Genomic DNA, 20,348 nt, shown 5'->3' with positions numbered 1-20,348 from the left:
TCTCCTCAGAAGGGTCAGGGATGATCACACTTCGCTAAACTCGAATTCCTATCTGGAGGCGACTTAAAACTCCGTCTCTAAAAACCTTGATGCAGGGCTGGAATTTCACTGGGCCTTCGTTTATCCCACATCACTTTTTTTCGTCTCAAGTCAATCTTGTTTTACAGTAGCATCTTTTGTGTGCATATGATCTTTCTCTCTAATTTTTTGGGTTGAGCAGATGGAGGATTTGACCATGAAAATAAAGGGATTTCTTTCCTTTATAAGTCTGTCTCTCTTTCCCTGACTTCCTGGGTGGATCCTGGGTGGATCCCTTGGCTACAGCACTGTCTGAGTGTCCCCTTGCTTTTTAGCATTGAGATTTACACGTACACCTGCCCCCCTGCCTGCCCCCCCCCCCCCAATCTTGTGACTGCTTATTTACACATTCTTTCCTTTGCTCTTTCATTTCTGCACTAACCAAAAATATATGTCCGTATTTTATTGCACTCATCAATGGGGAATAAGGGGTATTATGTGATGGAAAAATGTTTGTTTGGTTTAGCCTGCTTGCAAAACCTGGATTAGGTGAAGTTCACTTTTAGAGTTTTTTTTTTCCACTTTTTAAACAAACAGGTGTTACTGATTTAATGTGTAACATAGATGATTATATAAAATATGCCCGTGCCAGGATGTCTGGAATAGTGTTGTACTGACGCATGCTACAGCTTATTCAGTGGTTGAAATAGTAGCCTCTTTGATGCCCACAGAATTAAATTTTTTCCCCTATAATTCAGTTATTTGTAATAGCATATTAGGACATATAAGGAGTAATGCCTTTTTTTTCCGCACTTTGGATGTACTTTACTCTTCCTTTTTAATAGGTATGTAAAGCCTTCAAAGTACGAAAAGTTTAGGTGTTTAAACTTTTTTTGGAAGTACTGTCTAGGTTCTGTATGCTGGTTTGCTCCAGCCTAATCCACAACTGTTCTGAGTACCCTGCACTCTTGGATTCTGTCCTCATCCTGAATGGGGCGCTCTATCTCTGCCTCATTCCCGCAGGTTCGTCGAACATGGGGAGTACCGTGGGAACTACTATGGGACAAGCCTGGACTCAGTGCGCTCGGTGCTGTCCAAGAACAAAGTCTGTCTGCTGGATGTACAGCCGCACGTAAGTGACTGTCCCTCTGGCTGCTCGTCCTGACCCATGTCAGCCCACAGGCTATTGGTTCAGCACCATCTTGGAAACCCTGGGCTGGCGTTCACACCTCCGGCTGCTGACTTCACGCTCCACAGTCGCAGGCGATGCTCTCCTCATATTGCTGACCGACACTTCCATTAGTGGATTAGGCTTTGGGGAGCATTTTGGGAACAATTACGCCTAATTGGCCTCATTTGAAGGTTTCCTTTCTGGCTTCTCAGCATCTGGGTGGCAGTGCAACCCCCGTTTCCCCCCCCCACACACACACACACACACACACACACACTAGCTTTAGACCCAGAAGCTCAGGCACGAGGGTGACATCATCATGGCCCTAGGAACGTCGCCACCCCCTCCCCCCATGTCCTTGGGCTGTTTTTATGGCGATATTTTTCATCGTTTTCTTCACAAGCGTAACGACACAGGGCGCGTGCTATTGAATGGATTACTCGCCCGTTTCAGAATCCTGCTCCGGCCAGATCAAGGAAATTCCAGACCGTAGTGGAGCTGTCAGCCACATGTTTCGTGCGGTCCCTGTGTCACCTCACTTTCTGGGCCCTTGAACTGAGTGCTTTCCTGCCTCTTTGACAGCATGGCTGCCTCTGTCTTGCTGTCCCAGAGAAAGAACCATGAGGTTAAAGGATCAAGCTCTTCGCGGTTTTGCCTTTCCTTGGCGTTCTCGGCACGTCGTTCCTCCAGGAACCTCGATTATTGGTCACAGCGAGTTACATGTCTTCATAATCGAGGTTCCGGGAGGATTCCCCCCAGTTCCAGAACATGAGTCACAGTGAAGTATTAGGTATGCCTCCCGCTGCCTCCTGACTGAGTTCTCCTGTCCTCTTTGACTGTTTCAGACGATAAAGCACCTCCGGACGGCTGAGTTCAAACCCTACGTGGTGTTCGTGAAGCCGCCCACCGTTGAGCGCTTGAGGGAGACGCGGAGGAACGCCAAGGTCATCTCTGGCAAGGACGACAAGTGTCTGGCGAAGCCGTTTTCGGTAACATTTTTTTTTTTTTATGGGGGGGGGCTTCTGGGTTTAAGGGCATCTGAGTCATACTTCAGATCATCAGGATTTTACGCCTCCCCCCCAATTGGTACCCCACATGCAACATACCTCAACTAAAAGAAAATGAGTCACTATAAAGGTACGGGTGAGGTCATCAGCACACCTTGCAAAGTCACATGAAACCGATTAGGCACAACGGTCCTGTTTGCGTCGTGTGCTGATGGCTTTTCCAGTCTGGGTTGGGGGGGGGGCGGGAGTGATCCAGTACCGTTGATGCTCCGCCAGGGTTCTGGAAACAGCATGGCGGGGTCTGATCCAGCTGTCATGCCGGAGACGTCCCATGCATAACCTGCTGTAAAGGTCATTGTATAATTAGAGACCCACCCCCCAGCAAAGTGAGTTGCAGGTGTGCCCCCCATCACAAATTTCCAAATTCATGTAATCTTGTAGCACTATGATCTGGGCTTTGTCTCACTCATTGCACAAGCAAGTAGGTTCCCCTGGGACACTGGTCCCAGGTGAAAAGCTGATTGGCCCCTGGAGTGCCTCCTTCCCTGTCACTCACCAATTAGAATCGTACCATTGGCAGATAATTTGCCCAAACATTTGGCCCTTCTTACGCCCCACCGTCTCCTGCCACCGTTGGCTGCTTTGAAGTTATGGTGCTGCTGCGTTTTTCATAACGCACCGTCATTCATACTGCTGAAGGTCACTCTGACGGGGCCTTGAATTCCGCATTTGCCCTCATCCCTGGACAATGTGTTTACTAAAATATCACTTTTATTTCAATTCTGACTGTTGGTGACTTATTTTCACGTTTAGCTGATGTTCTCCACTCATCTAATTAGGGCAGTATTTGCATATTTAATAAGCACATCACTCTCCTTTAAATGGCTCTATGAGAACTACTGTTCCAATCGGAAAAGAATTATTATTGCTACTTGAATCTTTAGGGGACAGTGTGTGGCTCAGCAGGTTAGGATGCTGGTTCAAATCCCACAGTTAGTAGAGCAGTTTCCCGAATGGACCTCTGAGCAAGGCCCATAACCCCCCAGTTGTGCATTGCTTTGCATAGAAGCATTTGCTATATAAATAAAATGTAAATGTAATGGTCTCATTCGTCATTATTTAAATAGTTTTTCGCCTTAGTGTTTGTCTTGTGAGAGTGACTGTGGTCTCTATTCTGTAAGAATCACAGCCGGTGTTTTTATGAACCATGAGTTAAGTTTTGTCCTGGGAAACGAGCTTTGGAGCTTAGCTGGCCCTAAAGACCAGTGACGACACAGACATTAACGTCTGTGTCCCGTGTGCTCCCGCATAGTCGTGACGGGGATATGTTTCCCAGGGGGCGGGTTTGGACACTCTACCACGTAAACATGTGACAGCCAGCATCTTCCGCGGCACTGTGCTGTCTTTCTGTAGTCCGAAGTCAGTGCGAATGTTCTTCAGCTGCCAGTTCGACATTTCCCACAGGACGAAGCGTACGGACACCGACAGCATTTTAAGTGATCAGATTCAGGCTATTAACTGTCTGAAAAAAAAGGCCCCTGTTTTGTAAAATAACAGACATATTTTATCCTTAACCCACTGTATTTCCGCCCCGTCGTAAGATCTGTTTTTGCAATACAAAAAAAAAAAATCATCTATAGATACAAGAGATCCTAACTAAATATTTTCATAGCTTAAACAGGCCGGTTGCTGCGTTGCATTATTTTAGCCTTAGTATAGCTTTCATTGTGATGTTCGGCTTTTGGATTTACTTAATATAATGTGACGGTCCGCTTCACATCAAATGTACATATATTCTCATATCATTATTTTAGTCACAGGAAGTTCAGAAATGGTACAAGAATAATTTTGATTTAATTCGGTAAAATAACTCCAAACTGCAGACCAAGAACGGTAAGTCACTGGGTATTATAAATTAATCTCTTTTCCAGAAGTAGATCTCTTTATCAGGACGGCTCCACTAACTTCTGGAGGTCTCCCTGAACTCTTGCCATTCATCTAGCTGGAAATGAACAGGTGTAGTTTATTTGAATCCATAAAAGCTTATTTTCCATTGCGGGACAGACAGACCACTGTACTGCCTCTGTCCCTGACTGATGTCAGGCAGTTCCAATTAGGAGACGATTCTGGGTGCCCCAGAGAGAGAGATTTCAATTCCAAAAGCTGCCTTTTGTGCTTGTTCCTGAACTGTACAAATCTGGTCAGAAAGTGTACGACCGACATTGACCTCTGAGTCAGACCGTTGGCCACAGTGGACCAAAGCTGAGAACGACGTGGGCTGCTTTTGACAGCATGTCAGGTCCATTCCACTTTGGCCAAAAGGCGTTTCTCTCTCTCTCTCTCTCTCTCTCTCTCTCTCTCTCATCTTGGAAACATGAGCGATAAAATGGTCAAGTCCCTCCCTCCATAGGCCATGGACGCTTTGAGCACCGTAAAACCGCTGGATGGCGTTTTAAGCGGGCGGGTGCCAGGCAGGGAAGTCCCCTCTTGTGGTGAATGTTGTGTCACATGGCTAATTTTAAAGGAATCTCTTTTGCTGTGTGGTGAGTTCTTGCCGTTTTTGATTTTAGGGATATACATTTAAGCCACCATAATGACGAGGCCCATTCTGGCTTCACGCGAAGGTTCCTCTGGAAACCGCTGTGATTCCGAAACATCTATTACTAGATATAGACCTGTGCATCAGTGAGTGTTTGGGTGTTTGGTGACACCTGTTTTGTGTGGCTCTTTCCAGCCAGGGATGCTGAGTGGGATAAATTCTGAGTTTCCCTCCAAACTGGAGTCAAAACTATTAACTCATGAACCATTCCATGATTCCTAAGGGCGTGGTCTGTGGTGCCAGCTGAACATCTAAAGGGGGTGATGGAGGTTCCCTGATACCGAAGGAGTTAGATATTTAGAAGCAGCGTAATGCTGTAAATCTCAACTGAAAACTGAGTCTTAACCTAAACTGAGTCTGTTTTCCTTTCAGCGTTTATTTGAGTACTTACTGAGGATCTATGCCAAAGTTCTCCGTTGTGATGAAATGTGACAGGGCAATTAGATTGTCTTGGGATCTCTGCAGTATTAGAATTTATGCATGTGCATGTGTGCCGTGGGCTAACTAGCCCCAAAGAGCTGGATCCGGCTCGCATCAAGATTGAGACTGCAGACTGCAGCCCCAAATCTGCACTGGTCAGTTAGCGCTCCGGGGGCAAACGAGAGGGTCCTTACTTGGTATTTTTCTTTTCAAAAATATCTCAAGTTAAAAAAAGAAAGCTTTCGGAGGAAATCATGAAAATTCCTTGAGGTTTGGTTCCTTTACGTGGAAGAAGGTTTGGAAGTGGTCCGCGAGTGGGTGTGGACGCACATGTGGGCTCCCGGCATAAGTAGAGTTTAATTTGGCTCATTTGCCCCCCCCCCACCTCCTTTTATTTATCTGTTTGTTTGTTTGTTCCTCCACTGGCCCAGGAGGAAGACTTCTTGGAGATGATCAACACCTCCCGGGTGATGGAGTCCCAGTACGGCTACCTCTTCGACAAAGTCATAGTCAACGACGACCTGACATCGGCATTCAGTGACCTAAAGGGGGCGCTCAAGAAGCTGGAGACAGAAACACACTGGGTTCCTATAAGCTGGACGCACTCCTGAAACAGACGGAAATGTGGTGGGAATGACAGGAGGAGGAACAGAGAGAGAGAGAGCGCTTGGTTAGAGACTGTCCCTCCGGTAGTTAGTGAGGTGTTCGAAGATGATGTAATTTTCCACTTCTGCTCTGCTGCAGGAGGTCCCGCTTACCTTACTGCAGGTGTGGTGTGCTCACCGCGGTATTACTTTGGTGAGAACCCCAGACGGTGCCCTGGGTTTGCATAGACTGTGGCCGCAAGTCGCCCGCTCGGTGTGACTGCCAACCAGTGCTGTGCCAGAAAGAGCCTAGCGTGCTTTAAATAGGGATATATAGATATATATTTTTTTCGGTGTCATTGGGAAGGTTTACATGTACGTTTAAGTACAATGCGCAGCTCTTGTAAGAGGTGTATTTTAAAAAAAAAAAAAAAACCTCTTTGGTCATGAAATGTCACACGCTCCTCTGCTTTCAGCGGTACCGTTGCCGGTAAAGACTGTTGAGCTTTCAAACTTTCACGGGATGCAGGTATAATTTTTATTTAAGATAAATTAATATATTTTAATATCCTCTGCTCTTTTGCGTACATTTTTATATGCCCTTTTCTTGTTTGTGTTTGTTTTAAATTGAGACATGATGGATAGACGTGGTGTTAGCACCAGACATGACATTCAGGACTCTCCTGCACTCCAGGCACGGCGTGATGATCTTTATTTTTTATTTTTTTGGCCTCTCTGTGTGTCATTTAGTTGCTATTTTAAACTGTCCGACCTTCTCCTGAAGGTGCCCAACATAACAGTTTGCCATTAAAGCTACCAGACTTTGGCTCTCCGTTACAAGAAATGTTCTCAATCTTGTGTAATTAGGGTGGAGTGTAGTCTCATTTATTCTCATAAAATGAGTCTAAAACGAGGAACCTAACAGGGACTTGTAAGCATTTCCAGATTTACAACCAAAAGGACTACAAAATAGCCACTTCCAACTTAACAAGGTCCGTGTTTTTTATTTATATAAATATATATATATATATATATATATATATATATATATAGGTTCTCGGGTATTTGGGGTCTTTTTTTTTTTTTTAGTTCTTTTTTCTGTCGACTTTTTGTCTTTTTGTCAGCTTTCTCTGTCTTTCCTCCGGCTCACTCTCCGGCTCACTTCCCAATGGCTAACTGTTCTTAGTGTGCTGAGGCGACACTAAGAAGGGTCCGTGTGACTGTATGTGGTGTATTTGTGCCTGAGAGGCTGAGTATATGTGTAGCTGTTCCTCGACTTAAGATGGAATCACTGGAACTGGAAGTGTGGCTCCGTGGATGTTGCCATCGCCTGGCATCGGTAGAAAATATCGTATGCTGTATCACTTGCCCGGGAACAAATCAAAATTCAAAGTTTGACTACTTTACGTCATCATAAAGACGAAATATAAGTCGAACCATCCTAAACCAAGGAACATCTACATGAATTTTTGGTTTGTATGTGGTGTATGTGTACCTGAGTGGAGGCTGGGTATATGCATGGATGTATGAGGTATAAATGCATGGAAATTTGTGGTGTATGTGTACCTGAGAGGAGGCTGGGTATGTGTGAGGTTGCATGAGGAGTAAATGCATTAATATGTGTGGTGTATGTGTACCTGAGAGGAGGCTGGGTATATGTGAGGTTGCATGAGGTGTAAATGCATTAATATGTGTGGTGTATGCGTACTTGAAAGGAGGCTGGGTATATGTGTGGAGGTCTGATGTATATGTGTGTCTTGGACAAGGGGCACCGGCCATGAAGCTTGCCTATGGTGCCACATGGTCTTCAACCGGCACTGACCACATAACATTCCACATTGCCACTTACTACACTGGAGGCTGGCATTGCAAGGTGGTTTGTTTTTACAGGATTCCAGCTGATGCTGTGTCCCTTTTACATCTTCTCCTGCATACTTTTCTCCGAGAGAAGCCATCAAATAATTTTTGCATTGTTTTAAGTTTTCCAATGGTGCAGTAAAAATTAATATTATATGAAGACTGTTAATTGAAATCAGATTCACCTCCTGTGGAAACACAAATTTCTTTTCTATACATTAAATATGTTATACCTCAGTCTGTGGCTCAACATCATTATTTTTTTCATTGTCATGATGGCATAATAGTTAAATACGTATTTATGTGTATCTGGTATCTCTCATACTGTATGTTTTTGTATGACTTCACCGCATCCTGTTGTGAGATCCAAACCTTTAGAAATTCACATTAAAGCCAGGCCTCCGTTGGGGTTGAACCAAATTGACTTCCGTCCTGTAGCGTAACGTTCTCCGTTGGAGTGAAAGTGGGCCTCATTTTGTGATTGGCTAATTGCTGGGCAACCTTGCCCATAGGTGTAGTCTCCATCTGTGTAAACAAGTAGCACCTTCCATCTGATGAGTGGGCTTCTCCATGTCTCGCATGTGCAGTCTCAGCCTTTGATCTGCCTCACTTACTGGTACATAAGCATGGAATAATATTTTTTTTCCATCCACCAGTAATTAGCGGAGATGCCATTAGCATGTGTGTGGATCTTCACTGAGGAAAAAGCCTGAGCACTTCCCCTCCTCCTCCATCCCAGGATGTTGACCATTTGCGTCAATTAAATGGCTAGGTCTGAGCATTACCCAAATTGCTAATTCAGATGTCTTTGGGCCCTTCAGAACAATAGCAGCAGGAATCTGGAGAAGTCTTGAGTTGCCCACGGGGGTGCGGTTTCGGGTGGAGTGGGGTGGGGAGATTTTTCCCAAGCCGCTTGATGATATTCCAAAACAAGCTTTGAGCCAAGCGGGTCAAGAAACTTTCAGATTTCCTCTTTCCACGCAGTTGACTTTGATGGCAGAAGGATTGGCTTTTGCGGGCAATGGGAGAGCCGTGATTTGGGAAGGTCGGGAAAAGGTCACTGCGCTTGTGGCTGGCGTAGAAGTTCTTGGACTTTCTGTGAGGTTCTCACCCTTGCTTAATTAGGATCCAGGGTGGCATCTCCAAAGTGAGCGGTCTGGTACTTAGCCCTCTCACTCCCATTACACTTTCTCCACTACTTTCCAAAAGCTGTCAAGCTCAACGATCCATGTTTAACACGAGAAATGCCCTGTATCATTCCGTCGTCCGACATGCAGGAGCTGTGAGCCGGCAGGGGCCTGGATGTGGCCAGCAGGGTTTGGATGAGTGCTGCGTTTCCCAACACACCCATGGTCTTGTTATACAACACGAGGTGCCAGGTGGGGGCAGTAGTGGGATCGTATGTGTCAGTGTTTTGTGTCTGTGGCTGTACGTTTTTGGGTCACTTACTTTATGAGGTGTCTCAAATTTTTTTTTCTCCCCCAATCCTGCCTCCCATGATTTCCCTCCTCAGATATTTCTGCCCATGACACCTCTAGGCGTTTCCCACCTGGGAGGGACTCAAAGCGTGAAAAGGAAGCAATGGTTTTCAAAAATATATTCTTTATGGAATTTAATTAGGAAGTAATGAAGAGAAAATATACTGGGGAAGAAAAATCTTATGGTGTAGAATAGTCAAACCCTTTTAGCTTAAACAGCAAATTGAATTTCAGACTGTTCAGAACAGAACAGTTTAGGGGTTGTGAACTCAAAGACCAGTAGTCAATTCTTGTCCTCCTCTGAGCTTGACAACATTGACCTATGACTTCTAGCCCTTGATGTAGCAGTGGTGCATTTAGCAAAGTGTTCTAGGTGATGTCATGGACTTGACCCAGATGTTTCACCATCCTTTCCTTCCCTGCCCTTTTGGCTCTGCCCAGGCTACTGCCGAAAGCTCTGAAACCCTTGTGTCGCCCTGCCTTCTGTGTGTTGCGCACTTCAAAACCAGAGAGGACAGAAACACATGTTCCCGTATTGGGTTTCCCTGTGTGTGCCACAGGCAATCAGGCCTGCTGGAAAAGAGCAGCAGTCCATTTACCAGAGAGAAACGCTATATCTGTGCCTGCCAACCCCCTGGACTGGGGCTCAACAGCGCCACCTGCAGGAAGTTTCATCAAAAAAGTTGCGATGGTATGTAATCAGTGAGACGTCAACCTTGCCCAGGATGTGCATCCATCTAATTGTATGTACATGCATGTGGGCGTTAATTTGTTGGATGTCCAAGGTCATGGAGCCCTTTGAAGTACATAAGGTTCTAAAATAGATCCTGATTTCAGGTCATACTTCTTACATGCCCATCACACCTGATTGATTTAACATAAAACAAATAACAACAAAGGATCCTATCCTCGTAACTTCTCCTTGAAACAGCATTAGCATGCTCTGCAGGAAAATGGCTTCCCCAGTTAGGAAATAAATTCATGAGCTCAAAAAAAATCAAAAATTTAAGCCACCCCCATGTAACTCTAATGGTTTAACAGTGTGGTTTAAGAATGCTTGGATTCGCAGTATTGTTAAACTTTCATCTCAGACAGGGAAGATTAATGCTGTTGCATTTCGCAGGTTCTGCGAGTATGCCTGATGCCTGTAAATTCCCAGACTGACCCTCTGCTTCAGCCATGGATTGGTTCAGGATCTGGGTCGCAGTGATTGGACACACGAGGTTCCCCAAAGAGGTTTGGACGGTCACGTGTCTGACTGTCATCACATGTCCAGTGTCATTCCTGATGGGTTTGCGGATGACTCACCCATCCACATTTTGATTTACTGTCCTAAATTATGCTGTCACAGTCGACATCCTGACTTTCCCTCCATGTTATAAGTTGTATGACAAATTGCTCGCATTGCCCTTCAAAGTGGGGGGGGGGGGTAACCTTCTCCAACTGTGAGCATTTATTTATTTTTTTTAAATGGTGGAATTCAGTTACGAAGTTTCTTCTCTTTCACTGAGGATGTATAGGGGGAGATTTTACCTGCTCCTGTGCCTTTTGGGGGTTCCTGGCCCAGCCCTGTCTCAGCACAATTAACAGCATATTACCTCATGTCTGTAGGTAGGAGTCACCGTGGCCTGTTACCTTGAGTTGTCGCCTTTCAGCTAGACGCCAATAATGATAGCCAAACCCGCGAGGGCACCCAAATGTACGGCCCAAGGTCTCCCCCCCAGCCAGGTGACCAATGGAGGGGGCCTAGGCCTCAAGGGTTATGCTTGTAGGCCAGCTCATCATGGATGTCTCAAGTGACTATGAGGAAATAAAGTTAGGATGGCGGCACTATGGAAACAATCATGACGTCTGTGGATTAAAACCAGGCCATGGGGGCCTTAGACTGTGTTCAAGAAGCACAAAAGGATAGCTTTGTGTTTTCTTAACCACTTCTTTGGTTCCACCTTGGGGCTGGGGCTGGGGTTGGACTGGCCTCTGAACACTAATGATAACTCTTCAACCCAGACCCATGGTGTTGAGTACTAAAAGGCAGAGGGGCTGTTTTTCCTCTGTACACTACAGTGGAATTGTTGTCTTCTTGGATTTTAGCTGATATATGGAAGAGTTTTTGGGAAATGAGGTTGGTCATGTCTAGTCATTAAGAACTGAATATATAGTTAAACTGTGGTACAGGTTCTATTACTCCCTCAAAAGTATCAAAAACAAACATTTTTTCTCCCTGAGTTGCACTGCTTGGGACGTATCCTATATTTTTTGTTCTCATATGGAGTGCCTCTGAGTGCCCATTGTAGTGTTTGGCTTCTGCAAGGTTTTGGTTTCCATGTAGGTGGAGAGCTGGCGTTCTGTTCCCAATAATTGCCATTTCTGGCTGAGCTGTAACCCATTTTGTACTGAAACCTAACCAAATAACAGCCCGGGCGTCTACTTTCATGGTGTGTGGATGGGACCCTCTGGGGTGAAAGGTTCTCTTGAGGATCTCAGGTGTGGACAGACTCTGAGGTAGTCAGGCTGCTCATCTTCAGCATGGATTAGAAGGAACAAGCCGGTGGGATTGAATGTGACATGAAAGACAAAATGAAGTGCAAACCACCCTATGTCCGTCTAAACGAATGGTGCCCTGTGTCAATCTGAACTAAAGAGAAAACCCTAGAAAAATAAAGGCATAGCTGAAAGTAAGTTAGTTTAATGTGAAGGTGTCCTGATTACCATTTCCATTCTTACCGATCCATAACATTTCCTTCATTGGACAGTGTCCACACGGACATGGCTTGTAATTCATCATCTTCAATAAAATCCAAGGAAAGACTACAAAAACATTACATAGCCTAAGTAAAACCGTAAACAGCCTCCATACTATGTCCGTGATTTATTTTTTTTAGGGTTACCCGGAGGAGATGGCTTTGTTCATGAGAAGTAATGAAGACATTAAGCTTACCTCATGGTTGTAGATAGGTGAAGAAAAAGTCATTGGGACAACAGCAATAGGTAATGCAGAACCGCCGCTGACTGTCGGGAGCCTTTCTGCTTCTGCTAAGTATGGGTTCCAGAATTTTGGGTCAGGACTCTTGTCTTTGTAATACCATCAGAGGATTGATTTTATGTGGCACTCTCCATGTTGTCACGGCGATGTAACTGGAAAACAATAATGATAAACAGGCCGGATATGAAATCGTTGGCTGGGTTGAGAACACAACCCGTAACATGGAAGCTGAATGGGGGCCAGCAAAGTGTGATGGAATGAGAAGCCAAAAGGGAAACTTCAGCAACGCAAACAGGCCAGAGAGATAAGAACGACGACAGAAACCGACAAAACTGCATTTGTGTAACAGCCGGAGCACATGGCCAGAGGCCCCTGGGCTATTTGAATTGTACATAGGCTGCCTACTATTTCCTATGATGGTGTATTTGTCAACCAGGGACAAGGGGCCCAGAGATTGGGGACCAACCCACGATTAAATTTGTTGAATAGAGGAGGGTCCCCATCGATACAATAAAAAAAAAATAATGAACATGAGCGTGAGTTTTCCTAGGGTTACGATGGTTTATCAGCAGGGTTGTTAAAGGTCATTCAGGGGTTAAGTGACTTGAATTTTTAAACCCATGGGTGTCAGATTCAAATCTGAGGAGGGGAAATGTGTTCAAACCTTTGGGGTGGGTCCTTTGCATGATTATAATAATAATAATTGATACTTTATTGATCCCTCTGTGGGGAAATTGTCTTTACGCCTCCCTCAGCTTGCTCCATGTAGAGTAAGCTGTCCGCGAAGGGCTGCCACCCGCAATGGCGCCCAGGGAGCTGGGGGTTACAGACCTTGCTTAAGGACCCACAGACATGCTGTGGCTGGATTTGAACCTATGCCCTGCTGCTTACAGGCACACAGGCTTAGCCCACTGCACCACACGCTGTCCGATCAGCATTGGTAAATGTTCAAATACATGCAACCGGCTGAAATTGCTGTTTTGCAATAGGTGCAGAAGCAGGGACTTGGGAATGCAGCTTAATGATTGAGATCAGACGTGTAGCTGGCGGGTCTGGGCCACAGGATCGCTGATCAGCAAGCGCATTACTGACCGAGTATCGTGAGACTACTGTGCCATAGACACTGCTGTTGCACTCTTGAGGTATTTTCTGCAAACACCCAGCCACTGAAAAGTGTGCTTTGTAGTTAAACTGGGGAAAAGGTTCCATTCTCAATGTGTGGTATGTATGTAAAGTAGCAAACACGACCACCCAGTAATGAACGCTGATATATCTCACATTCCCCATGACACGACTGGGACCCAGACCTGCCCAGTGCTGGAAAGCTCGGTTCCCCAGGAGTCTGAGCTCATACTGTAAGTGGCTTGGCGCCCCAATGCGAGAGATGGAGCAGGCGTTCCTGACACCTCCAGGCATGAGGCCCCCTGTGTGGCGAGCTCAATGGGGTGTCCACATCATACTAGTTTCATCGTGACTCCAAAGACCAACAATCTCTTGAGAGTGACACATTCACCCTCTGGTACAGCCCAGTTTGTTTAAGTTCCCTTCGGAAGGACTGGTGGCCCATGTGTTATCATTGCCTCAGCGGCCCAAGGAGAACCAAAGCAACCTAAATGTTTTTCAAAAGAAAGGTGGGGGTTGTGTAGTCTGTCTGGTTTTCTGAGGAAGAGTAACAAGACTCTATATGATCTTTCAGTAGGTCATGTCCCTTTACAGGGTGATGTAATCCCCAGTAAAGCGATATCAGAACCACAGTATGTGTTAAGCAGATGAGCCTATGGTGTGCTGGACCTGGCTGATATATCACCAAGTTTGCTTGTAGGGGACAACACTGTGAAAAGTGTTCCCAGTCCATCAGGTCCACTATGGCTTATGTAAACGGAACCGGAGGTAGGCCGCTCTTCAAAGTAGCAGTGAAATGCTGTCTTTGGTTGTTAGTCTCTTTTTGGCAGATGCAAAGAACACTATTGACAGCAATTTGAGTGTAGAAAAGAAATCTGTAGGGTACTTTGTCATTTTTTGATATATTTTTTTTGTGTTATTGAAATGCAGGAGCAACAGTTGTTTTGCTTTAAAGGTACAGTGATCCTGCATGGCAGCAGCTTCTGATGCTGTGAGGAGATATTTGGGTGGCCCTGAGACTGGGCTGCCTGATGGGGGGGGAGTGGGGGGGATTGGTTCCAGAGGTACTTGCTAAGTATTGTGGAGAGTGAGCTTCAACAGGCCAGGTCAACAGCCGGTAGAAGCGGGGGCTCTCTATGAATCAATCACAGCACCAACCCCAGGGAAGCATCGCGGCGCCATGTTCCATGTGTCATTATGCAACCGACGAAACTAGAATAAAGTGAATGTGCAGGGAACAGAAGCACTTATCTGGCTGCAGAAGCACCAGTGCCGGTCAGCCCTGACCGGTTTTCAGTCCGGTAAAACGGGGGGGTAAAATTTGCCTAGCGGGTATATATAATATGCATTGAAATATGGGACGCAGCATTTTGTTTTTCAGCATGGGCCGATCTCATAATGTACAGGATGGGTGACAATTCTATCCCCTGTGTTTCACAGCCCAGTGGGATGCTGGCCGTGGACCAGCACCGGTCTGTGCACTAGGGCTTAGGAATCTCTACATTAGGCGACTAGAGCACCCTGTTCTGATGGGGTGCTGACTTAACCAGCAATTTCCTTTTGTCTCGGACAGGCTTGCCAAGGACCTAGATCAGCGCTGTTGGTCAACAAACTAATAGCCTGAACCCCTTGACCGGACTCTTGATGTTTTGCAGTAAAAATTTACTCCATATTGAAAGTGGGAATCAAAATATTTTCTTCCAAGTACTACCTTAGCAGGACCAAGACTTTTGGATCACTGATCCACAGGAATTTGATTTCCAACTTGAAATTGTCCTTAATTTTCAAACTCTACAATGATTAAAGCCATGAATTGCATATGAGCAGTCGCAGTCATATCTACTTATCTGTTTGGTTTTGAAAAACTCAGAAATACCCTGGTGTGCCCCCACCCTCCAGTTCCACAGTGCAAAGCTCTTCTGTCCATCACCTTCTTCCACTACCAGGTTGAAGCAGCAGAGCAAGTGATGACCTTTAACCCATCAACGGTAAAAGCAAAGAGCCTCTTCTTCAAGGCCCTAGACTCTGCACTGGGGCCAGCTCAGCACACCCCCCCCCCGGGAAACATAGACGTGATCATGAAACAAAAGTGAAAAGGCGTTATGACGTGATAATGTGCTGCTGAGCGGGACAAAGCCACAAAAGAGCTGCAAGGCTTTGGATTTAAAATAACAACGACATGGTTCAAGACAGGGAGAAGTGGAGAGAGAGCAAGCAAGGGAAGAAAAGAAAGAGGACTTCTGTGTTTTGATTTAAGTGTGTTGAGTGATTTTGAAATAGTAGAGCTGCTATCTGCAAAGCGGAGCTGTGACGCTGGGATCCAACAGGGCTCAGGTCCATCCGGCGGTCTCGACTTGGGCGTATTCTACCAGACCTGAATCCAAGTGCTTCGGGCAAAGCGTGGCCACGCTGGTGTGAGCCTGGGATGGAGGCCCAGGCTGACCTCGGCTGAACCCTCCTGGGAACCAGCCCAGAGGTCACCGTACAGAAGCTCCTGACTGCTCCTGTGCTCGGCACCCGCCAGACCGCTTAAGCCCCGCCCCTGGCCCCCGGCTCCAGGGACGCACTCCATAAGCACTTTTCCAGCATTTGGAATAAATCTCAAAAAAAAAAAAAAAACAAAATATGAACCACTTTTTTGTAATAACATTCTTGCCGATGGTTTGTGCTATGCGGAATCCCTTTGGTATTGGTTTAATGTAACTTTACCGTACTTTAAAAGTCTATTTTCCTGGACTGGTGTTCCCTGTCTTAACCAGTTTATTTCTTGCCCCAGTAAAATCCCACTTGTGTTACAGGATCCATATGCATAGGTGCTTAAGGACAGATATGCAGCCTGCCCCATTATCCTCTCTTACATCAATAACCCAAATATTTTCAAGTGGTGATTAAATTCTGTGAGGTCATACTGTCTAGTCCAAAAAAAAAACCAAAAAAAATCTGTCTTCACAGGTCCTTGTGGACGAGGGAATTTAAAGTTGTGGAGCAGAAACATCTAATGTGGCATCTCCACTGCCTGTTATTACCACTGTTTTGATAACGTCTCTTTTTGAGAAAACTTGGAAAACGCTTACATGCCAGCTCCAGTTGGTTAAAAATAAAAATAAATAAAAGCACGGAATAAAGACCTTGTCGGATTCAACAAGGAGAATAGCAGAGGTTTTGGCTGCCATCGTCAAACGGGTTGTAACTAAAAGGCAAGTTCTGTCTGCAGTGCAGGACAGGTCCGTTATTGCTTTTTTTTTGTAAATCTATATATCCGTAATTTTTTTTTAAGTCTATATTTGACAGGCAACAATCTGCTCCAAAGAAAAGCATTGGCACCAGTGACCTGAAAATACACACAGCACTCAGAAGCCATAATTACTGGTTTATGTCCACCAGGCTGCTGCAGTGATATTCATTGTAACGCGGAAAGTGCTTTCAAGAGTATCTGATTCTGTTTTCTTTACCGAAATGGTTTCGTAAAGAAACCTTCAACTTTATTGTTGCTATTTTATAGTTGGATTATGCCCACTGTGACCCTTCTCTGGGGACGGAGGAACTCAGCGCTTCGCTTTTGTGTTTCCAGTGTATTGATTCCATTTGAAGGGTCATTAGCGTCATGTAATGTTCATGCTACTAGCTATCTCATTACGTGGGAACCAGCTGCATAACTTTGGACTGTTTTGTGCTAAAATCTGAAGTGTTGCTAACTTTATTTATGCATCAGAAGACTAGTGAGACATCTCAGAGACATAGTAACTGGTACGTTAAATGTCGATATTGGTGGCTGTGAATCTAGCCGTCCACCAGGATGAGCATAAATGTGGATCGACATCTGTTTCTAGAAGCTAGGAACAAATTGAACGGGGAGCAATCCTGCCTCTCCAAACTGCTCTCGCTTGAGCCGCTCTGCTTCCGTCAGGCAGCCTGGCACAGATCCACATCGGCCCTCGAGGCGAGCGGTTTGTCAGTGTCAGGTGAGTTTGAGCCTGTACCCTACCATCTGGAATGTGCTGCAGCATTTTCAGACACTGAGAGCATCCCTTAAAATTGACTTATATCTAACCGAAACAATTTGCATGAATTACAGATGTGATTCATGTTGCATGGGCCACCTGAAAACCAGGAGATGCTTTAAAGCCCTGCTTTTCTCAGTAAAGGACTTAGGCTCTCTTTGGCAACCCCTGCCTTGTCCACTTCGCCTATCCAAAGCGGTGAAAGAACAGAGCATTTTTCATAAATGAATCTCACACTGCATTTGCTGTTCAGTCAGTAAAAATATGCAACTGGCAAACACTGCAGCCTTTTATGTTCGGTACAAAATAATGCCATTATTTGACATCAAATTGTGATGGCTAAATTAATGAACTACTCAACAATTTACTCAAAATATTGCATTTGTAGTAATTTGGTGCATGGAAAAAGTCGTATGACAAGGTCGTCATGCTGCTTGTTCATTATACGTCGCTCTCAATTAATCACAGGTGATCCAAGGTGGATCTGGACATGTGAGAAGCGAAAGTGTGCATGACAAGCAGCGGCCAGACCTGACATCATTTAAATTTAATAATCCCAAACTGTGCTTTTGTTAATGGAAGCTCGCCCTCCTGGATTGTGCTGTTTGGAATAGTCAGCCATCCAATGTGAATTTTGTCTGGCTCTTTCCCTGACACTTTTAACTTGGATGAGGAACATGAAACAGGTATGTGAATGATTGAATGATAACAAATGAACAAATGAGTGAAAACAAAATGAAAAAATCTGAAGCCGATGCAGAAAATTGAGGGACCTTTCAGCTCCTTCATACTCACTATATAAAGTTTTTTTTTTTTTTTTTTAAATAGAATTTCCATGCTTCTGTTGGTGTGTGTGTGTGTGTGTGTGTGTGTGTGTGTGTGCGTGTGTGTGTGTGTGTGTGGTGGGTGGGGGGGGGGGTTTGACATTTCACATGTCGTGAAAGTCCTCAAGAGACTAGTGCTAGACCATCTCCTCTCTGGACCCACGGCAGTTTGCCTACTGCCCTGAGGTTGGACTTGAAGATGCCACCATCTACCTGCTTCAGTGAGCCCATTCTCACCAGGACAAAGCAGGTAGCCCTGTGAGAATCATGTTTTTTTTATTTCTCCAGTGCCTTCAGCACAATCCAACCTACACTACTGCATGAGAAACTCCAAGTGATGCAGGTAAATGCCTCAACAACCTCCTGGATTATCGAATATCTGACGGACGGGCCACAGTTTTTGCTACTAAGGGGATGCATGTCTGAGCAGCAGGTTAGTAGCAGTGGGTGTCTGACTACAGGGAACTGGTGGATCGCTTGATGGCGTGGTCTGGGAACAACCACCTCCTCTTGAGCGTGACCAAGACATAGGAGATGGCTGTGGACTTTAGGAGAACCAGGACTAAGCTGAACACGTTTCCCATCCTAGGAGAAGAGGTGGATGTGGTAAAGGGGTTCAGATACCTGGGTGTTCACCTGGACAACACTGCAACACTGAGGCTGTCTACAGGAAGGGACAGAGCAGACCCTACTTCTTGAGGAAGCCTAGGTCCTTCAATGTATGCAGCAAGATTTTTTGTATATTCTACAAATCTGTTGTGGCAAGTTTTATTTTCTATGCAGCCATCTGTTGGGGTAGGGGCATTCAGAGGAGGCGAAGAAGCTGAACAAACTGCTTAAGAAGGCTGACTCTGTGCTGGAGACCGCTCTGTGGCTTTGAGAGTTGGTTGTGGAGAGAAAGATGTTTCACAAGATGCTCAACATTATAGCCTATACTATGCCCTCCCTACACAACCTACTGGCTGGACAACAAAGTGTTTTCAGTCAGAGACTCCTTCAATAAGGATCATTACAGGAGGTCATTGCTGCCCAAGGCAATAACCATCTATAACCTTTCCGTATTGAAAGAGGAATTTCCTCCTCTGAGGTAACACATCATGCACAAAGCACATTTACGTTTACTTTGCACACTAAAGGTTTTTTTTTTTTTAATCTAGTACAGTAGTTCTTGTATATTTGTGATACAAAAGCAATACAAAAATTTTCTTTTGGAAATAAAGTAATCTGAATCCTAAATAAACAAACAATCGTGTGTGTGTGTATGTTTGTGTGTGTTTCTGTGTATACATACAGTTTTTGTTTTATATGTATTTTTAGTCCAATCAGAAGCTTGCTTTTGCTTGCCAAACTAAATCAGTGGTTTTGTTTTGTTAAGCTGTTAAGTTTTACAGTTGCATTGTGTAGTCAATGTGGGGGGGGGGGGGGTGCAGGTCCTTTAACTATATAAGGACATGTGTGATGTGTTTAGCCTATCTGAGTACTCCATTCCAATCCTTTATTATTTTAGTAATTAGCACCTGTGATGAGAGAATGATGCGGACACTGAGTGGGACGGCCATCTTTGCTGGACGATATGCACAATACCCCCTTTGGTGAGAATACAAATTTACTGTGGCTTTTAAAGTAGAGGGTCCTCTGCTCCAAATGAAATGTCTGAGTCACCCATCCATCATTACTATGACATCTCTGAATGGTTTTTCTTGAATTTTGAAATGTGCTACAGTCACTCTTCAGAGACGACTGATTTATGCAGCACAGAGCAAGTCTGGTGTATCTCCATGCACTCCAAGTAAAAATAGTTCCACCTGCTGTCCTGGATGGGCAGAGAAGAAAACATAAAGGTTTGAATTTCTGAGTCATTGCCCAGCAGGAGACTAAAGTGAGAGAAACTCTAGGGATCGTTTTATTGGGAATGGATGTTATTTTTTTCTGTTGTCATTCCAGTCGAGTCATACGACACTAGGGACCGTTGCCAAACAATGAGAAATTGTGTTGATTTGCGTGAATTGCACGATTCATTCAGGCAAGACTTAAAAAATGGGGGGGGGGGGGGGTATTCAAATCAAATGAAAATACGTCTGGACCATGGCTATAAATTGTGGTCTGGGCACAAGCTTAGCATGGAGTTGACTTTTCTGGGTTTGCTTCACTTTGTGTGTGTTTAGCTGCTAAAGCAACTATACGCCAGGCATGAGGGTCCCACAAACATCTTACTCGAGATTCGTTTTGCATCAGCCTATCGGAGCTTTCCAATTATTACGTCATTTTTTATTCTGGAATTTAT

At 45.0% G+C, this 20,348-nt stretch overlaps 2 protein-coding genes across 4 annotated transcripts in view; both read left to right on the top strand.

Annotated features, from left to right (window-relative positions):
* The window catches only part of mpp7a (MAGUK p55 scaffold protein 7a), an 87,523-nt gene extending 79,630 nt beyond the window's left edge, over positions 1-7,893 (top strand). For all 3 annotated transcript variants that reach the window (XM_049006123.1, XM_049006125.1, XM_049006124.1), the window contains 3 exons: positions 1,042-1,150; positions 2,035-2,178; positions 5,647-7,893. In XM_049006123.1, coding sequence (XP_048862080.1) covers positions 1,042-1,150; positions 2,035-2,178; positions 5,647-5,826 — 433 coding nt within the window. In that variant the 3' untranslated portion in view covers positions 5,827-7,893. The remainder of the gene's footprint in view (positions 1-1,041; positions 1,151-2,034; positions 2,179-5,646) is intronic.
* Positions 1,585-20,348, top strand: part of odad2 (outer dynein arm docking complex subunit 2) — a 58,331-nt gene continuing 39,567 nt past the window's right edge. Inside the window, exon 1 of the mRNA XM_049006116.1 lies at positions 1,585-1,588. The gene's annotated coding sequence lies outside the window, so the exon portion shown is untranslated. The remainder of the gene's footprint in view (positions 1,589-20,348) is intronic.

Source organism: Brienomyrus brachyistius, chromosome 1, assembly GCF_023856365.1.
Source record: "Brienomyrus brachyistius isolate T26 chromosome 1, BBRACH_0.4, whole genome shotgun sequence".
NCBI classification, from domain to species: Eukaryota; Metazoa; Chordata; class Actinopteri; order Osteoglossiformes; family Mormyridae; genus Brienomyrus; species Brienomyrus brachyistius.
The sequence above is the reverse complement of the archived record's forward strand: the minus strand, read 5'-3'. Positions and strand labels throughout refer to the sequence as shown.